Source organism: Drosophila guanche, unplaced genomic scaffold, assembly GCF_900245975.1.
Source record: "Drosophila guanche unplaced genomic scaffold, DGUA_6, whole genome shotgun sequence".
In the NCBI taxonomy this organism is placed as follows: domain Eukaryota; kingdom Metazoa; phylum Arthropoda; class Insecta; order Diptera; family Drosophilidae; genus Drosophila; species Drosophila guanche.
This window is the reverse complement of record NW_022995748.1, coordinates 2,038,874-2,055,339: the sequence shown is the minus strand read 5'-3', so window position 1 is coordinate 2,055,339 and position 16,466 is coordinate 2,038,874. Positions and strand designations below refer to the sequence as shown.

The 16,466-nt window shown below is 47.1% G+C and overlaps 2 protein-coding genes across 3 annotated transcripts; both read left to right on the top strand.

Annotated features, from left to right (window-relative positions):
* Positions 1–504: 504 nt before the first annotated feature.
* Positions 505–2,891, top strand: LOC117584463. Of its 2 annotated transcripts, none has more exons than XM_034273381.1 (2): positions 505–1,941; positions 2,010–2,891. In XM_034273381.1, exons 1-2 carry the CDS (start codon positions 849–851, stop codon positions 2,735–2,737), a joined length of 1,821 nt encoding a protein of 606 aa, XP_034129272.1. In that variant the 5' UTR covers positions 505–848; the 3' UTR covers positions 2,738–2,891. The 2 variants fall into 2 exon arrangements, with proteins under 2 accessions (XP_034129272.1, XP_034129271.1); XM_034273380.1 differs by having other exon boundaries at positions 1,995–2,891.
* Positions 2,892–8,818: 5,927 nt separating this feature from the next.
* Positions 8,819–16,353, top strand: LOC117584464 (lipase 3). Its single transcript, XM_034273382.1, has 5 exons — positions 8,819–9,716; positions 13,972–14,149; positions 14,208–14,569; positions 14,641–14,799; positions 15,376–16,353. The coding sequence occupies exons 1-5, from the start codon at positions 9,480–9,482 to the stop codon at positions 16,030–16,032; spliced, it is 1,593 nt and encodes a 530-aa protein (XP_034129273.1). The 5' UTR covers positions 8,819–9,479; the 3' UTR covers positions 16,033–16,353.
* The last annotated feature ends 113 nt before the right edge of the window (positions 16,354–16,466 follow it).

Below are 16,466 nucleotides of genomic sequence, written 5' to 3'. Positions count from 1 at the left end.
CCAAAACGCCGGGTGTACGTGTGTTATTTAATGCTTATCTTTATCCTTTTCCCATTAGTGTTATTGATGGTGGCAGTGGCAGTGGCAGTGCCAGCGGCGGTTGTCATTCCAGTCCCTACAGGTGCGGCCTTGTCCGATAAACTTGTCCTGCGGCTCAACGCTGACAATTGATGCCATGGATACCCGGCAAGGAGGGCAAATCACGAGCTCAGCATTATGTTAATATCCCACGACAGAACCATACATATGGGGGGAGCACTTTATATGAATGAGAGTTAAAGCCCTGCAAAATCATTTCCTGGAAATCATTTCCGTGAGCGACAAAGGAACCTTTACAGACGGGCATCTCTCTGGATAAATTTACGGCATGTCGGGGTTCGACGTGGACTTGAAAATTGTAGCTCTGATTATGTGTGTTTTCCAACACTCAAACTATCGATAGACCTCTGAAAATGCAACCCTATCGGAGTAACTTTCATTTCTAGTCACACACACACGAACAATAACTTTTTTGCTGCCTTGACAATTCCATCACGTCGTTCGGTCTGTCAGTAATTGTGTTTTATCATGTAGTTTTCGACTGGTGGAGAAACAGTTCACACATTTTTTAAACACCATTCCCAACAAATTCAAATCTTTTGGCAACATTTCGTATTAGCATAGCACATAAAAGAGAAGTGGCCGTGGATTTTGCGCTACTCCAACGACTTCACGAGTTCTATTCACTATTTAAAGCAGCGAACTCAAAGGACAGCGTAGAGGTAACAGATGTTCTAAGCAATTCCCGACGTACCGCTGCCGTTTCCAGACCTGTCTCCTACCTTGCGAGAAGCAGCATCAGCAGAAAGATGTTGGAACTGAAGTACAACGTGAATCCATATCGCCGGCAGCTGCTGGTCCACGAGCAGGCTGCCATAGAGAGTGCCAAAAAAATATTCAAGGCTGCTGCCGGCCTGCCCAAGCCACTCACTCCGTCCGGTCATGTGCCGGTGCTGGTGGACGTGCGATGCATGGACTCGAAGGCCGTTTATCACGTCCATGTGAATATTCCTCCAAACGGCTGGTCATCAGAAGAACAAGATGAAGAAAAGTGTCCACCTCTGCGGCTGATGTACCCAAGCGACCAGCATGACAGCGGCCTTGATGTGACGACAAACACAATGGGTGGCTGGCACAACCCAAACGCCGAGGACAAGTCTCTGCTGGTGGTCGCTCAGAGAGAGGTTCACAAGGTGCTTCCAGGCACAGTTCGACTTTCTACAAATACCGGGTCCCCCGTTGCCATGCAGGCGGACGAGAAGATCAAGGCCCACTTCATGGCGGCCTTGCACCAGCAGCAGTCCAGTCCCCTTTACCACTCGGTGCTGTGGCTGAACGAGTGCAAGGAGACTGTGGAGGCACACCAGCCGCCTTCCCTGCAGATTGAGGAGCTCGTGCAGGACGAGCCTGATTATTGTGTGACGACACCAGAGACCCCAGAGAGCGGAAATGGTCCGCTCTCAAGCCCCCTGAATGGGTACAAGCCAGTCCAGCAGCAGCTCTCGCCGAGCCATGACCCTGACCAAGTTCTGGTTCCTGAACTCTGCCTCGACAGCCGTGGCGTTTACGTGCCAAACAAGCAGCTACAGGTGCAGCAATCACAAAACCCCATCAATGGCTTTCGCAAGCAGCTGCAACAGTCGGATTCGCATCCCTTAATGCACCAGAACGAGCTTCAGCCACTGCCCAGAGGCGCGTTGATGCCAAAGAATGGATTTAAAGCTGGCACCAGCAATCAGCATCATTGCAGTTACAGCTCAAGGAAGATTTGGCCACTGCCCAAAGCCAAGTATGCACACAAAAATGGATTTAAATCATTTGCTCAAATGCGCAATCAGAAGTATTCGTCGCCCCGCTCCCGGGGTGAGCAGTGGAATCAGAAGCCACCAAACACGGGTGCTGGTGAGTATGCTGATACGCCGTCTTGCATTGACCTTTCCGCTCATGCTTAGCAGTCTTAAATAATTCAGACGAGCCGACTGAAGAGCCGGCCTTCCATCGGAGCTCTCCCCAGGAGTGGCGCAATCCGTTCCAGTGGAACAACTGCAGACTGTGCCACAAGACCATGCGGACAATTCGCAACGCCGTGGAACACTACAGCTCAAAGGAGCACGATCGCCGGATGGCGATGCGCACATTGCGCATGCCAGACGGCGGCTTCAATCAGTCGGCCAACCTGTCGAATGGGGCGCTGCAGGAGCTGCAGGAGCTGCGCAGCGCCAGATCTGTCGATTTTTACTGCGAGCTCTGCGATCTGATGCTCACATCGAATGCGCACGCTGACCAGCACTTCCAGGGACGCCGCCACCGGATGGTGGCCAACAAACTCTCCAAGCCCAATGGGTTGGGCCACTACAATGCGGATGGCCGCTGGGTGCGCACCGACAAGAAGGGCATGAACTGCGAGCTCTGCGATGTGAGCATCACTTCCGATACCCAGATGGCCATGCACATGGCGGGGGCCAAACATCGCAAGCGTGTCGTCGACTGCTACATCAGCGGACACATGGAGGTGCCTTTTGACGGCTCGGGGTCCGCCCTCAAGCCACTGGGTCCCTACATTCGCAAGTCTGACATTTTCGACATCAATTCAGGCTACTATTGCGACGTGTGCGAGATACCGCTGAACCATCGCAAGTCGGCGAAGGGCCACATGAAGGGCCGCCTGCACAAGAGGAATATTCATTCCTTTCACTGAGTGCCTGAGTCCCTGAGTGGCCAGAGATGATCAGAGAGCGAGCTGCGACACCCATGTGGGGAATCCGTTTTATTGAATATGTTTTATATCAGAATGTTTAATATAATTAGTATAGATAATCATATACAAATGGGACACAATTAGTCCTGAAAAATGTTGTGTTTTTCATGAAATCTACACCCGAAAATATGCTATGGAATATTGTGAATAAAAGCCTTTATGCATCACTACGATACAGCTCCAGCTATGCAGATTCTTCTCTAATTTCTAGCAAACAACTTTAAAATATAATAAATAAATTTACTAATCAGTTCTTAAACTAAAAGAACACCACACCCGGACTGTATCAGCACCTAATTAATAATGTGCTGCAGCCCCACCCTGGACCACCTCTGGCATGGCTAAAATGTCTGGAATCTTGTGCTTTTAATTGCCTGCCTGCTTATGCAGAGGCACGCTTCTTCGGCTGTGGCTGTGGCTGGGGCTGTGGCTTGCTGGGAGGCTGCCAGACGGAAATAGCATTTAATCTGGTAGTGTCAGTGTCACTGCTCGTGCTGCTGCAGACAATGGGTGACCATAAAACAGGAGTTATCGCTCAACAAATATCAGAGAGTGCCTGCCGCCTGGCCACAACGTCAGTCAGTGCCGAGAGTCTAGACAAAACACGGCGTTAAATAAATACATGACACTGGCGAAACGAAAAAAAAACCAACCACACTCATCGACGCGTCCGCAAAAGCAGAAAAGAGAATCCCGATAAATTTATGGCCATTTTTTTGTTGCTGCTGTTTGCATTTGTTTGGGTTGAAGCTCGCTCTCGCTGCAAGGTCAACAGCAACGGGGTGTGAAATAGGGGCTTGAACGAACGGTTCTGGTCAAGGCCCATTCAGGATCACGGTGCTCGCTGCTATCTATCTACACTCATGTATCCGAATATCCCGACCATTGGGTGTGTCTGGGCAGCAGACGGGAGAAGCCTCAAACATGTTTTCGCATAAATTAAACTTCTTATCTGGCAGTAAAACATTTGACGCCTTTCCTGATGTTGTTCCTGCAGCGTTTCCCTCGCATGCACGGAAGTGCATAAACAGCAGCAACAACAAAGGTCTCTGAAAGCAAATGGCGCAAATATAAACAAATATATGGAACGGAAATGGACATTTTATCGATGATATAGTTAATTATACTTACATGTCTGTTTAACTGCATAATCCATTCCAATGGCATTCAGAGAGTGAATTGTAAAGCAAAAGAATAATGCGGACCGACAGCAATTCACTTTAAGAGGAGAGAGAAAAACTTATTAATGTTGAAGATTATGGGAATGCATCGAGAACATTCCCTTTCAGACTCTCATTGTCTTAAGCTCTCTCTCAATGCATCTCCCGTTCTCTCTATCTCTTTCTACCCAAGCAGCTTGCTGCAGAGCAACGCGCTCGCATTTCTAATTCCCGTCTCCCTTTTGATCTGTACTTGAACATCTTCGCTCTCCCTACGCTCGATCTCCCTACGCTCGCTCTCGCTTACACTAACAACAACGCAGCTATGAGCGGGGACACTGCACTGTCCACTGCAGTGGACAAGTCGGTGCGTACAAAGCAACGGTAAAAGCTGTGACCAATAACAAACGGTAAATTGCAAAGAAGACAGCGAAAGGGAACACTGCAAGCAATTTAGTAGTGAATACCCAACCACACAAAGCTAATTTCCGACTTTATGTACTTTTATATTTATGATAAATTTGAAATCCTTTAGGTGCAGTTCGTACCGCACGCTGTAACCGCTGCTTCACTTTAATTAGAAGCTCTTTAAAATTTGGGGCACCCCCCCGGCGATTTTGCACATGTTTACATTGCACATTACACGGCAACCCCAGAAAATTGCGTTGCGTTGAGTTTGTGTACAACTGTGTAAACAAATTAATTATGCAACTTTGTGGCTGAACAAACTGATCTCCTGCCCTCGGCCTGTTCCTCTCGCTCAATAAAGTATCCTTTCAACATATTTCAGCACAAACATTCGCCACATTTTCCGGCAACTCGCCCTTTCCCCTTTCACCCTTCGAGAGGGGGAACCACAGGCTCAGCCCCAAACCGCTCCCCATTGGCATGCTGCAAAATGGTCGCTGTAGCCGCTCAGGCGTAAGACAATTTATGCGTGGTAATGCCAAAACCAAAACCAAAACACATTCTCCCGGGCAAACTCTTGGCTCTGACGACTAATTTGCATGCGCATAGCCCCCAGATACAGATACATTTACAGATATTCAGAAGCAAAGCAAAGTAGAGGCTGCATCTGTGCAATAAGCATCATTTTGGCCAAATGCTCGCTCAGCTTAAACACTGAGGTAATTTCAAATATCAAGTATAAAAAGTTTCCAACACTTTTGTGTTTAGATCCAAAGTAAACAAAAAGTGAAAAGTAATTTCTTCTAGTTTACGATCAGACTGTTATGTGTTATGTGTGGATAAACATTTCTTTTTTTCACAGTGCTGGCTGTCATTTGTCGTCGTGTTTATAGCACTTACGCTGTGTTACGCGGTCTCTCAGCGTTATGTGTCAAAGGTAGATTCAAATTTCATAAAGGGTGTGTTGGGGATCAACCGGAGAGGTTCAAAGCGTGTGAAGTGCGCTTTGTTTTTTGCTGGATTATATAAAAAGGCTTTTAATGTTTTTAATTGTTACGTGTTTGGCGTGCTTTCTGTGCCACGCGAAGCACGTTCATCAGTCAGACAGGCAGACAGATAGAGAGAGTCTAAGCTGTGGGGCAGGTTCTCTAGAGACCAATATAAAACTGAACAAGACGTTTGATTAGAATTCATATTAAGCGGCACAAACATTGACAGTTACAACCCAAAAACCACTGGGACCAGCCCGACAAACAGGAGGACAGAGGAAGAGATGGGATGTGTGTGGGATATGTGTCAATTGAACGATTTGAAGCGATGCCAGAGACAAGCCCAAAACCGCACAAAACCGGCTTTTGCATAAAGTTGTATTATTTACGTTTCAAAATATTGCCAGAAATGTAAACAGGAACACACGTCCACAGCCATGGCTTGAGGCACTGCTCCTGCTACCATGACACATTTACCAATATTTTCGCTGTTGTTGTTGTTGTTGCTGTTGCTGTGCCTGGCGATTGACAAATCTGGAGAGGCATTTGGTTCGGTCTTGTGTTGCTGTTGCTGTTGCTGTGACAAGTCCACCTGTTGTTGCTGTTTGTTGCACAGAAAAGCAAACAAACAACGCCACCATGGCTCCATCTTGTGGCTCAACAAAAGTTGTCTCACAAAACAAGACTTTTGCCTGCGAATGAAAGTACTGCGAAGCAGATATGCCCTTTATCAACTGAAACGGTATCTATAATTCAAAGTTAAACTTCATTTGCAGAGTTGGTTCGTAAATAATCGTTACTCTTCGGCCACCTTCATCTGATGTTCGGACAGCCTTTGCCACTGGTAGAGTACACTTAAAACGCCTTACTATGTCGCCACTGGCAGAGTTTCTTAGTTTGCAGAGCTGTGCATGCAGCGAAAGAGAGGTAGCCACTTGACTGGAAGATTATATAATGCCAGGCGAATCGATGGAGAGAAGAGACTGGCTGATACCGTGAGTGCGCCTGCATTTGGAACTGCTAGGCAATAGACCTGCATGCAATGGGAATTGGAATTGGAATGCCATGGAATAGGAATTTGTTACCAAATATTGATGACATCAACGGCAGCCACATCAAAAATCCTGCACAGCTGCTGCTTATCAGCGAAAGAAACCGAAAACCCGAAAGCTGCCAGCTACCACGATACGCAGACTGAGCATTCGGGTTGCTGTCGGGTGGCTGTCGGGTGGCTGTTAAACGCCCCTGCATTGGATTGGCGTTGCTGCGACTGATTATAATCATAGTGGCTTGGTTCCATGGCTTGGCTCCTTGGGCTTGGGCGTGGCAGCATGTGACAGGCGTCGCAATTAAATGGCATCTTAAAATTTCCATAAAACGCAAACACTGGTCTGGTCGGGGCTACAGTCATGAGTATATAGTTTATTTATTTACTTTTAAGCACCAGTACAGGCCATTATTGCCTTTTTATTTCAGTCGATTAAACCTCTAGGAAGTAACAACTAACCCAGGCTAACTCCCAGGTTAAAAAATTGTTCTCCAAATCGGGATCATGTGTTAAGTGCAGTTAAAATATTTGCGCAACAATAAAGCTTCTGCCGTGCACGCAGCACAAAGCGTTGTGAACTGTGATTAACTTCTGGAACTTGTAAGTATTTACATATGTATATATGCATGCACATACATGTTTACAATGCTCGTATACATGTGTGGGATAATGTGCAAATGAGATGAGCCACTCAACCCGAAAGTGTGTCAGGCGGAGAGTAAACGCAGACAACGATAAACACTTTTGTCAAGGTCGCAGCGAAGTACGTGACGAAGAACCAGAGGACGACAGGCACAGCAGAGAAATGAACGACCAAACTGGGGACGTCAAGCCTCCGACTCTTTCACTCTTCTCTTGCCACATAAAATGTTCAGCGTGTCACGCTCACTTTTAGTGCAGCAACTAAAATTACCTCGTGCCTGGAGACCTTCGGTTTGGCTGCATTAACCCCTTAGGAAAACTCCAAAAATACTAGCACTGGCTTGAAGTTGTAGGCACAGATAATTGCCTCAGAAACTCAAGCAATTCACAGCTGCCTGACGCGAGGCAAAGAAGTGGACGACCCTGCCCGCCCCATCACCATCTTTGCCGCCTGTGATTGCATGTGGCACGTGTTCATGACATTCTTGCAAGTGCAAGTCGTATTGGAGCACTTCAGTGGCTCATAATGGAATTGCAATGCATTATCTCACCTTGAGATGTGACCGAGTGATCTTAGCCTTGGGCAGTGACAAATTGCTCGCACTCGCATTATCATCAGCAAGTTACACAAAGCATCGATCAGAAATCGGCGATCAATTCAGTTGAAATTTCTCAAGTTTATTTTCAAGGGCATTCAACATTTCGCGATCGCTTCTTTTTTGCAGCTTCTTCCCCACTTCGTACTTTTTTCCTCTTATTTCTTTGCGACTCTCCCGATGTGGACAGAATGCATGTAAAAATGGTGATTGAATTTATGATTAATGTGGGTACAGGGCTGTCATTGTGGCCTGTGCTTGGACGCAGCAAATTGGCTCGGCCAAGGTTAACAACTGAGACAAGAAATAAAAGACAAGCGGGAGGAGACCAATGATCGTCTGGGAACGCAGCGATTAAGACTAAGTATCCAACCATACAATACACACAAGGCCCCAAGTGCGCGGGCAAGCAGAAAGCAGAAATAATGGCAATAATAGGCGGAAGGGTGGATCAACTGTTTGGGGGTGCTCGCTGGAGTTTTGTGAAAATTGGGATATGGGGCATGGGAAATGGCAGGGGAGTGGAGTGCAACTCCCAAAACTTCAGCGAGGCGTGGCCCATAGAAAAATTATGCATAATTTGGCTTGCAGTTTCGTTAGAGCCAATTGCAAACGTAACCGGCTGCCGGGCCAAACATTTCAACAGTCAACATGCGGCGTTGCGTCGGAGGCATCAGGCACCAAGAGACGAACAACCATAACCGAAGCAAGACAAAACAACCCGAATGCCAAACGATCGAGCCGCTAATCGCGCCTCTTGTCTACTCCAAAATAAAACGAAACGAATGACTTAAGCCAGAAACTAGTTGGGCACGCGCCAGCAACTGTGCACAGAGTTGTGGGAAGGGGGGAGTGCTTAGGTACTGAGATGGAACACTTAGATGGGTCGGAAAAGGGACTACCACTGGTATATCTGTGCTATATCCATCCTTCCTAGTTTTAAACCTACCCATACGTAACATGCAACACATTATTGTGATTTACCTTCCATTGAGTGTATGGAGTTTACCTTCCACAAATGCAATCCACAGTCGATGGTGCGGCTCAAACAAGTTCGTTGGCATGCAAGGTGTGTGATAAAGTGAGGTAAGGTAAAAGTCAGTTGATTCCAGCAACGAACGAGCGTTGGGTATTTTAAAAAATTGAAGAAACGATGTAGGCAACGGCAGAGAGACTTGGCTTGGCAAATGCAAGCAAATGATCGTCGTGAACGCACCTGTAGCGCTTGTTGTAATTTTTTGTGTTGAGACTTTCGTGCCAAACGCGTGTCGGTGAAGACGGATGAATAGCCTAAGCCTCAGCTGAAGGTTCTACAGACTTTGTGGTGTGCCGAACGGGATAGGGAGCTGCTTTGAAAGTGAAATTAGCAAACAAACCCGAAACAGTACTCAGTTATCTCAAAGCAAAAAGTGTATTTTGAGCAAGTGCAAAATTTTGCGGAGAGTAAACTCCCATATCTGATAAATAAATCTTTATGGTACGCTAAGTGTCAAGACACGACTGAATATCCTACGGAATACCCAAATATCAGCTGTGAAAACTGCGCTTTAAGTGCAAAATTCAACCAAAAGGATACCCAGCCAACCAGTGGCCAGACACAAAACACATAACAGCTGGCAAGACGATCTGTGACGAAAGCGGGAGAGAGAGAGAGCTGGAGATAGTCGCGACGACGTAACCGTTACGCTTAGATGCAAGCCAGGGTGCTGCATTAGCTAATTTGCCCCATTTCGAGTGTCTGAGCGCAATTGTCAGCTGTGAACGCGAGCGTTGTGTGAGACTGTGAGAGTGAGTGCTTTGCATTTTCGATCTGTGAGTGCCACTGGATCCCCTTTTGCAATGCGGGCAAGCGACTTTGCTTGCGGCCGCCTGCTGGTGGCCCTGCTACTGCATTGCCTGGTGGCCCTGCAGGTGTGCGGTCGGGCCGGAGCCTTCACCCTCCTCTCGCCCTTCAGCTATAGCTCGCTGAGCTTCAAGAATCTGCTGAACTCGGTGCTGCTCTCGAGCAACGCAAACCTGGCCGGTGGGGGTAGGAACCTCAAGTCCGACGTGCTCGAGGATGCATCTCTCATAACGGTAAGTCTCTCTCTGGTTCCATTCTCCTCCATCCTCTACCATTGACATTTGTTTTTGGTCTGACTTTCTTTGTTATTGTTTTCGTCGTTCGCTGTTGTTGTTTTGTCACGGCATTACATTTGTATCTACATTTATCTTTCGTTTCTCATATTTTGTTTTGGCTGGACAACTTTTCTATGTCAAATAAATGTACACTGCCGCGGTTCGAAAGAAAGTTTCCGTTCTCGTGGTTCGTTGACATCGACGCTCACGTGAAACGGGCAGAACTAAGGTATTTACCGTTTAATGATGTCTTGTAAAGGTTGGGGTAGGGGGCACGGGCACTTTGTAACGGTGGACTCACATGATGCGCTGCAGTTCAGTGTGCACCAAAGAGAGAGAGAGAGAGGTGGAGAGCAATTACCGTAATCTGTGATGCCATTGAGTAGAGTAGTTCATGGAGAGCTTTAAAGCTTGACCAAAAAATTACGATGTTGTTTACGGGACTAAGTAGAGCATTCTTCAATTTGAAATTATATTTTTATTTTCCGTCTGAAAGTAATCAATTCCATGATTGAATTTACTTCGATTTGTACTCTAAACTAATTTACAGCCAAAACACAAGCATTGATTTTTCTTCACTTCACGCATGAGAGTTGTTACAAACGAAATAGAAGTGCAACCTCCAAGTTCATTGAATGCCAACGATCTTAGATTCAATAAGCAACTGCTGGCCGCACTGACCTTGAGCTCATTTGCCCCATTCACGTGCCCCACAATTGGATCACATTTTCATTCAGTTCTCGTGCACATTAAAGCCCGCAGCAATTTTCTTGTGGGACTCCCAGCAATTTCCAAGGTTAACCGATTGGCACTCAAAGAAAACAGAAGTTTGGGAAAATCTCACAATAATCGGGGTCAACAAACAGATGGATAGGAAACGTAAAGCTAAAGGTAACGGTAAAGGTACTCTTATTATTAACCAGTGTCTATGTGCAGAGAAATGATAACGTAACGATTTTATGGGAGCTACGTGATCCGTTGTTGTTATGCAGACCCCAAAACTGTTGTCACCGAACTGTACCCAGTATCTACTTCAGTTAGGGCCCAGTCAAGTGGATCTTATGCAAAGTCATTGCTGGGCTTACAAACGCGTCCACGGGCGCGTGTCTGCACTGTAATCACGTCGAAGTTTGAATAAAGCAGTTGGGCTCTTAGGGCTCTTTGGCTCCTCGGCAATTTCTGCACGTTGCCAATTGCATAATCGGCGGAGGGGCGCGGGAGATGGGTTGGCCAGGTTCCCATTGTGTACGGCGGGAGACACCTTTCATGGTGCACAATAACAAATTTAAATTGTCAAAGCTACACAATCGTCAGTCTGCAATTGGCTAACCTGTCCACGTCCACGTCCACGTCCAGGCGCAGGTCCACGTCCCCGTCCACGCTTATGCCGCTTGAGCGACTTTGAAATATGGGTTAGCAGTCTCCGCCAGCACAGCCTCAGATGTCACCGAAGTTAGCCTCTGGCACTGGCCACAATAAGGAAGTAAGGTTTCCGCGTTGGTTTCCTTTTGGAACGACATGCCAAGGGTTTGCAAATTAAAGTCCGCCGAAGGTGCTGGAACTCTGATAGATGAATAATTAGCTACTCGATAATTATCGTCTGTAAACCTTCATCAATCTGTTTTCGAATTGTAAATACAAATAATAATTTGCATATACTATAAGTCAGACTGCTCCAAATGATCAGCGACTTGGACGAGAAGTTCAAATGTGATTAACCCTCTGCATTTCGATGTCATCAAAATGATGTCAGTCAGGCGCAATGAAGTCAACGAGCGGCCAGCGCCAATCATAAACACACCCATCGATAAGACAAGGGAGCCTCTGGCTCTGACTTGACACCAAATTGAGGTGGAAAACTGGTTGGCCAGTCCCATAATGACAGAGAGAAGTCAATATCAAGGTCAGTTACAAAATGAGCGATGTGCACTCTGAAATCCATCCATCCGCCGAAAACAAAAGTGATTTCTGAGCTCTGCAAAGCAAAAGTTGTTTATGTTTTATGCAAATGAATCAAGAGGCGCGCCACTAAACATAACCGGCAGACGTTGACACTAAAAATTTGCATTGATATTTCAAACGTTAAAATACACAGCAAAAAAAAAAAAAAGTGAAGTGAAGTGAAGCTACACCCAAGGCGCACAGGCAACACTCCAAGTACAGTAAATGCAGGCTAAGTGGAACGTTGCATAAGTACTTGAGGTTCGGGCAGTACCAGTAGCTACTGCAGATAGCGAATAGAAGTTTCTGAAACAATTTTTAAGTTACAACTAAATATCCAGACATAGGCAATGATCACTGTAAATGCACACACGAAGCTCCATTGCCAATTAGCGTGGACCCAAACCATCGGCAGCAGCCAAACACACAGAAATGAGTAGGTCATGATGAGAGCATTATGGTAATCGAGATCCGAGTCGGTGCTGCATGCTGTATGCTGTATGTTGTAGGTGCTAATGAAGTTTCCGTGGCTGTGGGCCAAACGAAAAATGTTCAGTTAGCAAAACAGTAAGCACACATCCAGCACACACACAAAAAAAAAAACAAAAAAAACACATATTGCGGTCAGCAACGAGTCCGAAAATCCACTGACAGCCACAATTCGTTTTTATTTTCACATTGGTCCAAGCCGCAGACCACAGGGTCCGACATTTACCTATTTCTCCATTCCTCTATGGGGTTTTGGCATTTAATTATGGTTTTCCAACCTTTACAGAGCTCGCTTTAGCCTTGCAATTTGCTTGATTTATTCACGAGTATTTCTGTGTGTGTTTTTGCGTTAAAACAAATATTTCAATATCTGAGCAAACCGAGGGTGAGGGTTTTCCATCTTCGCTTTTTATCAGCGTGGATTTGCATCGATTCTAGTTGAATTTTCAATACATTTAACTCTGTCTGAAACCTATTTCCAGGTGTACCAGTTGAGCTTTATAGCCATGGCCATTTCTAGGCCACAATCAATTTGATTTCGGCTAATTGCAGTGCATAAATAGGCAAGAAAAAACAAACAAACCATAAAGCAATAAGTTTTATTAATTGCAAAAACCATAAGTCGTGTTCCCTGCCAGAGATTCAAAAACATTTCTTCACTTTGCCTTGCCGCAGAGGTTGGGAAACACTTTGGCGCCGTGTCCCAACACTGTCGGCAGGGAGAGACGGACCCCGGGCGGTGGCACTTTGTTGCACTTTGCGCCTCTGTGCAATGCCTTCAATATTTGCCAGATGCGGCGCAAAGTGTGTCAAGCCAAGAAAGACAAAACTTCACCCCAGCAGCTGTTGCAATTTTGTGTGGCGGCTTCGCGCGTTCATTCTTTCATTCGAACAAAGAAATGATGTAAGCCGAGAGAGAGAGAGAGAGAGAGAGAGCCGAGGAAACTGCCGAAAATGTATGCCTAAACATTTGCCAAAATCCACTCGAGACCGAGACACAAAACCGAAAGAGTAGGAAAAGTATTTCACTGGCGCACTCCGGGTACCACTTCCTCATGTTGTCCAACCAGCCGGCAAGTCAGTTGGCCAATTGCAATGTTTAAGTTTGTTGCTGCTGCTGCTGCTGCTGTTGCCGCTGGTCATTCGCTGCCAAGGTTAATTAAAATTCCAGCCAGCTCCCATCGTCTCATTTGAGTATCTTTTCATTCAGTTGTTTGCTTTGTTGTGTGTAATCGCGTGCTTATGGCTTCATTTCAACAATTGTGTTATAAGCACACTTACATAAGTACACTCCCAAATAGTCAAAACTTATCAACAATATCACGGACCAGCCCTCCACAGGCACATCCACAAAATCTCCACGAGCAGGAAGCAGGAGGAACAAATATGAATTTCATACAGTGCGTATGGGTAATACGTGACTGGCTTGGTTTATAGTTTATTTATAGTTTTGCGGTGTCAGTAAAGAAATTCTGTATGGCTGTGGATGACCCGTCATAAGCTGACAATCAGAATAGTTGTGCCAGCGGGAAGACAGTGCAAAATTCTCTACACTGGCTGGCTGGAGCTTTATTAACTTGTTGATGCCGCAAATTAAAATTCATTAGCTGAACATGACTGTGGTTAAAGCCAGACGAGGCTGCTGCTGCTCTCCAGCCCAAGCATGCAAATGGCAGCTACAGAAAGCCAGACTGAGGCGTCAGACCAGCGACAACTCAATTTCACACTGCCATGATTTGCACTTCTAACACCGTTCCAACTCCAACTCGCTCGTTTTTTTCAGCCCAAATTAATACGCAAATATGGCTATCCATCGGAGACACATACGGTGGTAACGAAGGATGGCTACATCCTGGAAATGCATCGCATACCAAAGAAAGGCGCGCAGCCAGTGCTGCTGATGCACGGCATTCTGGATACTTCGGCGACGTGGGTGCTCATGGGTCCCAAATCGGGATTGGGTGAGTCAGGGAGAAGAACAACAGCCGCAGAGATTTAATTGCCCTTCTCCCCATACAGGCTACATGCTCTCCGACCTGGGCTACGATGTCTGGATGGGCAACTCACGTGGCAACCGTTACTCGAAGAACCACACCAGCTTGAACAGCGACTACCAGGAGTTCTGGGACTTTACCTTCCACGAGATGGGCAAGTACGATCTCCCGGCGAACATCGATTACATCCTCAGCAAAACGGGCTACGAGCAGCTCCACTATGTGGGGCACTCCCAGGGCACGGCCATCTTCTGGGTGCTGTGCTCGGAGCAGCCCTCGTACACGCAGAAAATTACCTCCATGCACGCTTTGGCGCCCATTGCCTACATTCACGACATGAAGAGCCCGCTCTTCCGCACGCTGGTGCTCTTCCTCGATTTTCTAACAGTAAGTGCGAGTCGCTGCCAATTTCCCTGCCGCTGCCGCTGACTCTGACTCTGCTCTCTCTTTCGCCACAGGCCGCCACACGAATGCTGCGCATCACGGAGTTCATGCCCAACACAAAATTCCTGGTGGACCACAGCCAGGTTGTTTGCCACGACAATGCCATGACGCAGGACGTCTGCTCCAATATCCTCTTCCTGGTGGCCGGCTACAACTCCGAGCAGCTGAACAAAGTAAGTGCCATGGGCTGTCGCTGGCATCCAGCTGGATTCTCTTCATTAAGCCTGGCACTTCATTAAGCCGCCACAATTCGATTGTTGTTGCTGCAATGACTCCAGCAGAGATGTCTGATGCGAGGGTCCACAATTGTCACATAGTTTATTTGATTGTTCGGTCTAGGTTCAGGCCACTATCTTAATCCCCCAACAAAGCTTACGCCCCCAGCTCCGGGCATAACTTGCACGTTAATCGACCGCAGATTGGAAATTATGGCGCACAGTGTGGCGGGTGCGGGATACTGCCATTGCGGGGGTGTCATTATCTATTATGTCAGTGCACGCCCGGAGGGTCGCAATTTCGCTGCTTGTTGCTGGCAATTGGCATAATTAACCGGCACACTCTGGTAGCTCTGGTAGAGCCCCCGACAATGCATGCAAATTAGGACCCAGAAACATATCCTCCCAACGCCCAGCAACCGCCTCGATGGCCAACATGGTCCAACATGGTCTAGGCCGTGTAGCATTGTGTTTCGGGGTGGAACAATATTTTGTGCAATTTCCTGAACTGAATGCATCTCCTTTCGCCTGCAGACAATGCTGCCCGTGATGCTGAGCCACACGCCCTCGGGCGCTTCCATCAAGCAGCTGGAGCACTTTGGCCAGCTGATGAAGTCCGGACATTTCCGCAAGTTCGACCGCGGCTATCTGAGAAACCAGCTGGAGTACAACCGGATTACGCCGCCGGACTATGACCTGTCGCGGGTCAAGGTGCCAGTGGCCCTGTACTACTCGGTGAACGATCTGCTGGTGTCCACCACAGGCGTGGACCGACTGGCCAGGGAGCTGCCCAACGTCATCGACAAGTACTTGGTGCCCATGGAGCGCTTCAACCACTTGGACTTCCTGTGGGCCATCGACGTGAAGCCTTTGGTCTACAATCGACTGGTGCGGAACATTCGGCGCGTGGAGAACCACAAGGCGAAGCTGACGGCCAATCTGGCCAGCTTCTTGGCCATGCAGCTGCAGCGCCAGCAGCTGCAGAATCAAATTCAAATGCAAATGTCGCAGCTGTCGCCACCCAACGTTCACCTGCCCCATGGCCTGGGATTGGAGCTGATCGAGACGACGACGACCCCAGCCACGGGAACTACAACCACTCCGGGCACGACCACAGCCACGGAGGATGAGCTGCAGGTTGGATTCGTAACCACCAGCAGCCCCGTGGACCAACTTTACGCGAGAGTTTGACGGCAAAAGCATTGACTCCCTCTCGCTCCCAATTTCATATGACTGTGATGACATTTTAACACTTACGCTCCATCCACTCAACTCATCCACTCAGGCATCCCCTCTCCAATCATTAACAATAAACGCAGCACGAATCCCCTTACTTGAATGCTTCAAATGTCGAGCCCGAAACTGTTTAATCAGATCCATTTTCATCCCGATTGCGGCACCCATTTCTGCCTCTTTGCTTCCCCTAATACTTTAATTTATGCGTACAAATTAATGAGTAAATCGGAACGTATGTTTATGTTATAAAATAAATAAATGTAAGACAAAATGAGAGTTATTTTGTTGTGTGAATATCTATAAATATCCTTAAGTACTCGAACCTCTTTTAGTTCTCAAAAAAAAAAACCTCTGCTGAGCAACAAAAACTTGCTGCATACTTTTAAGCG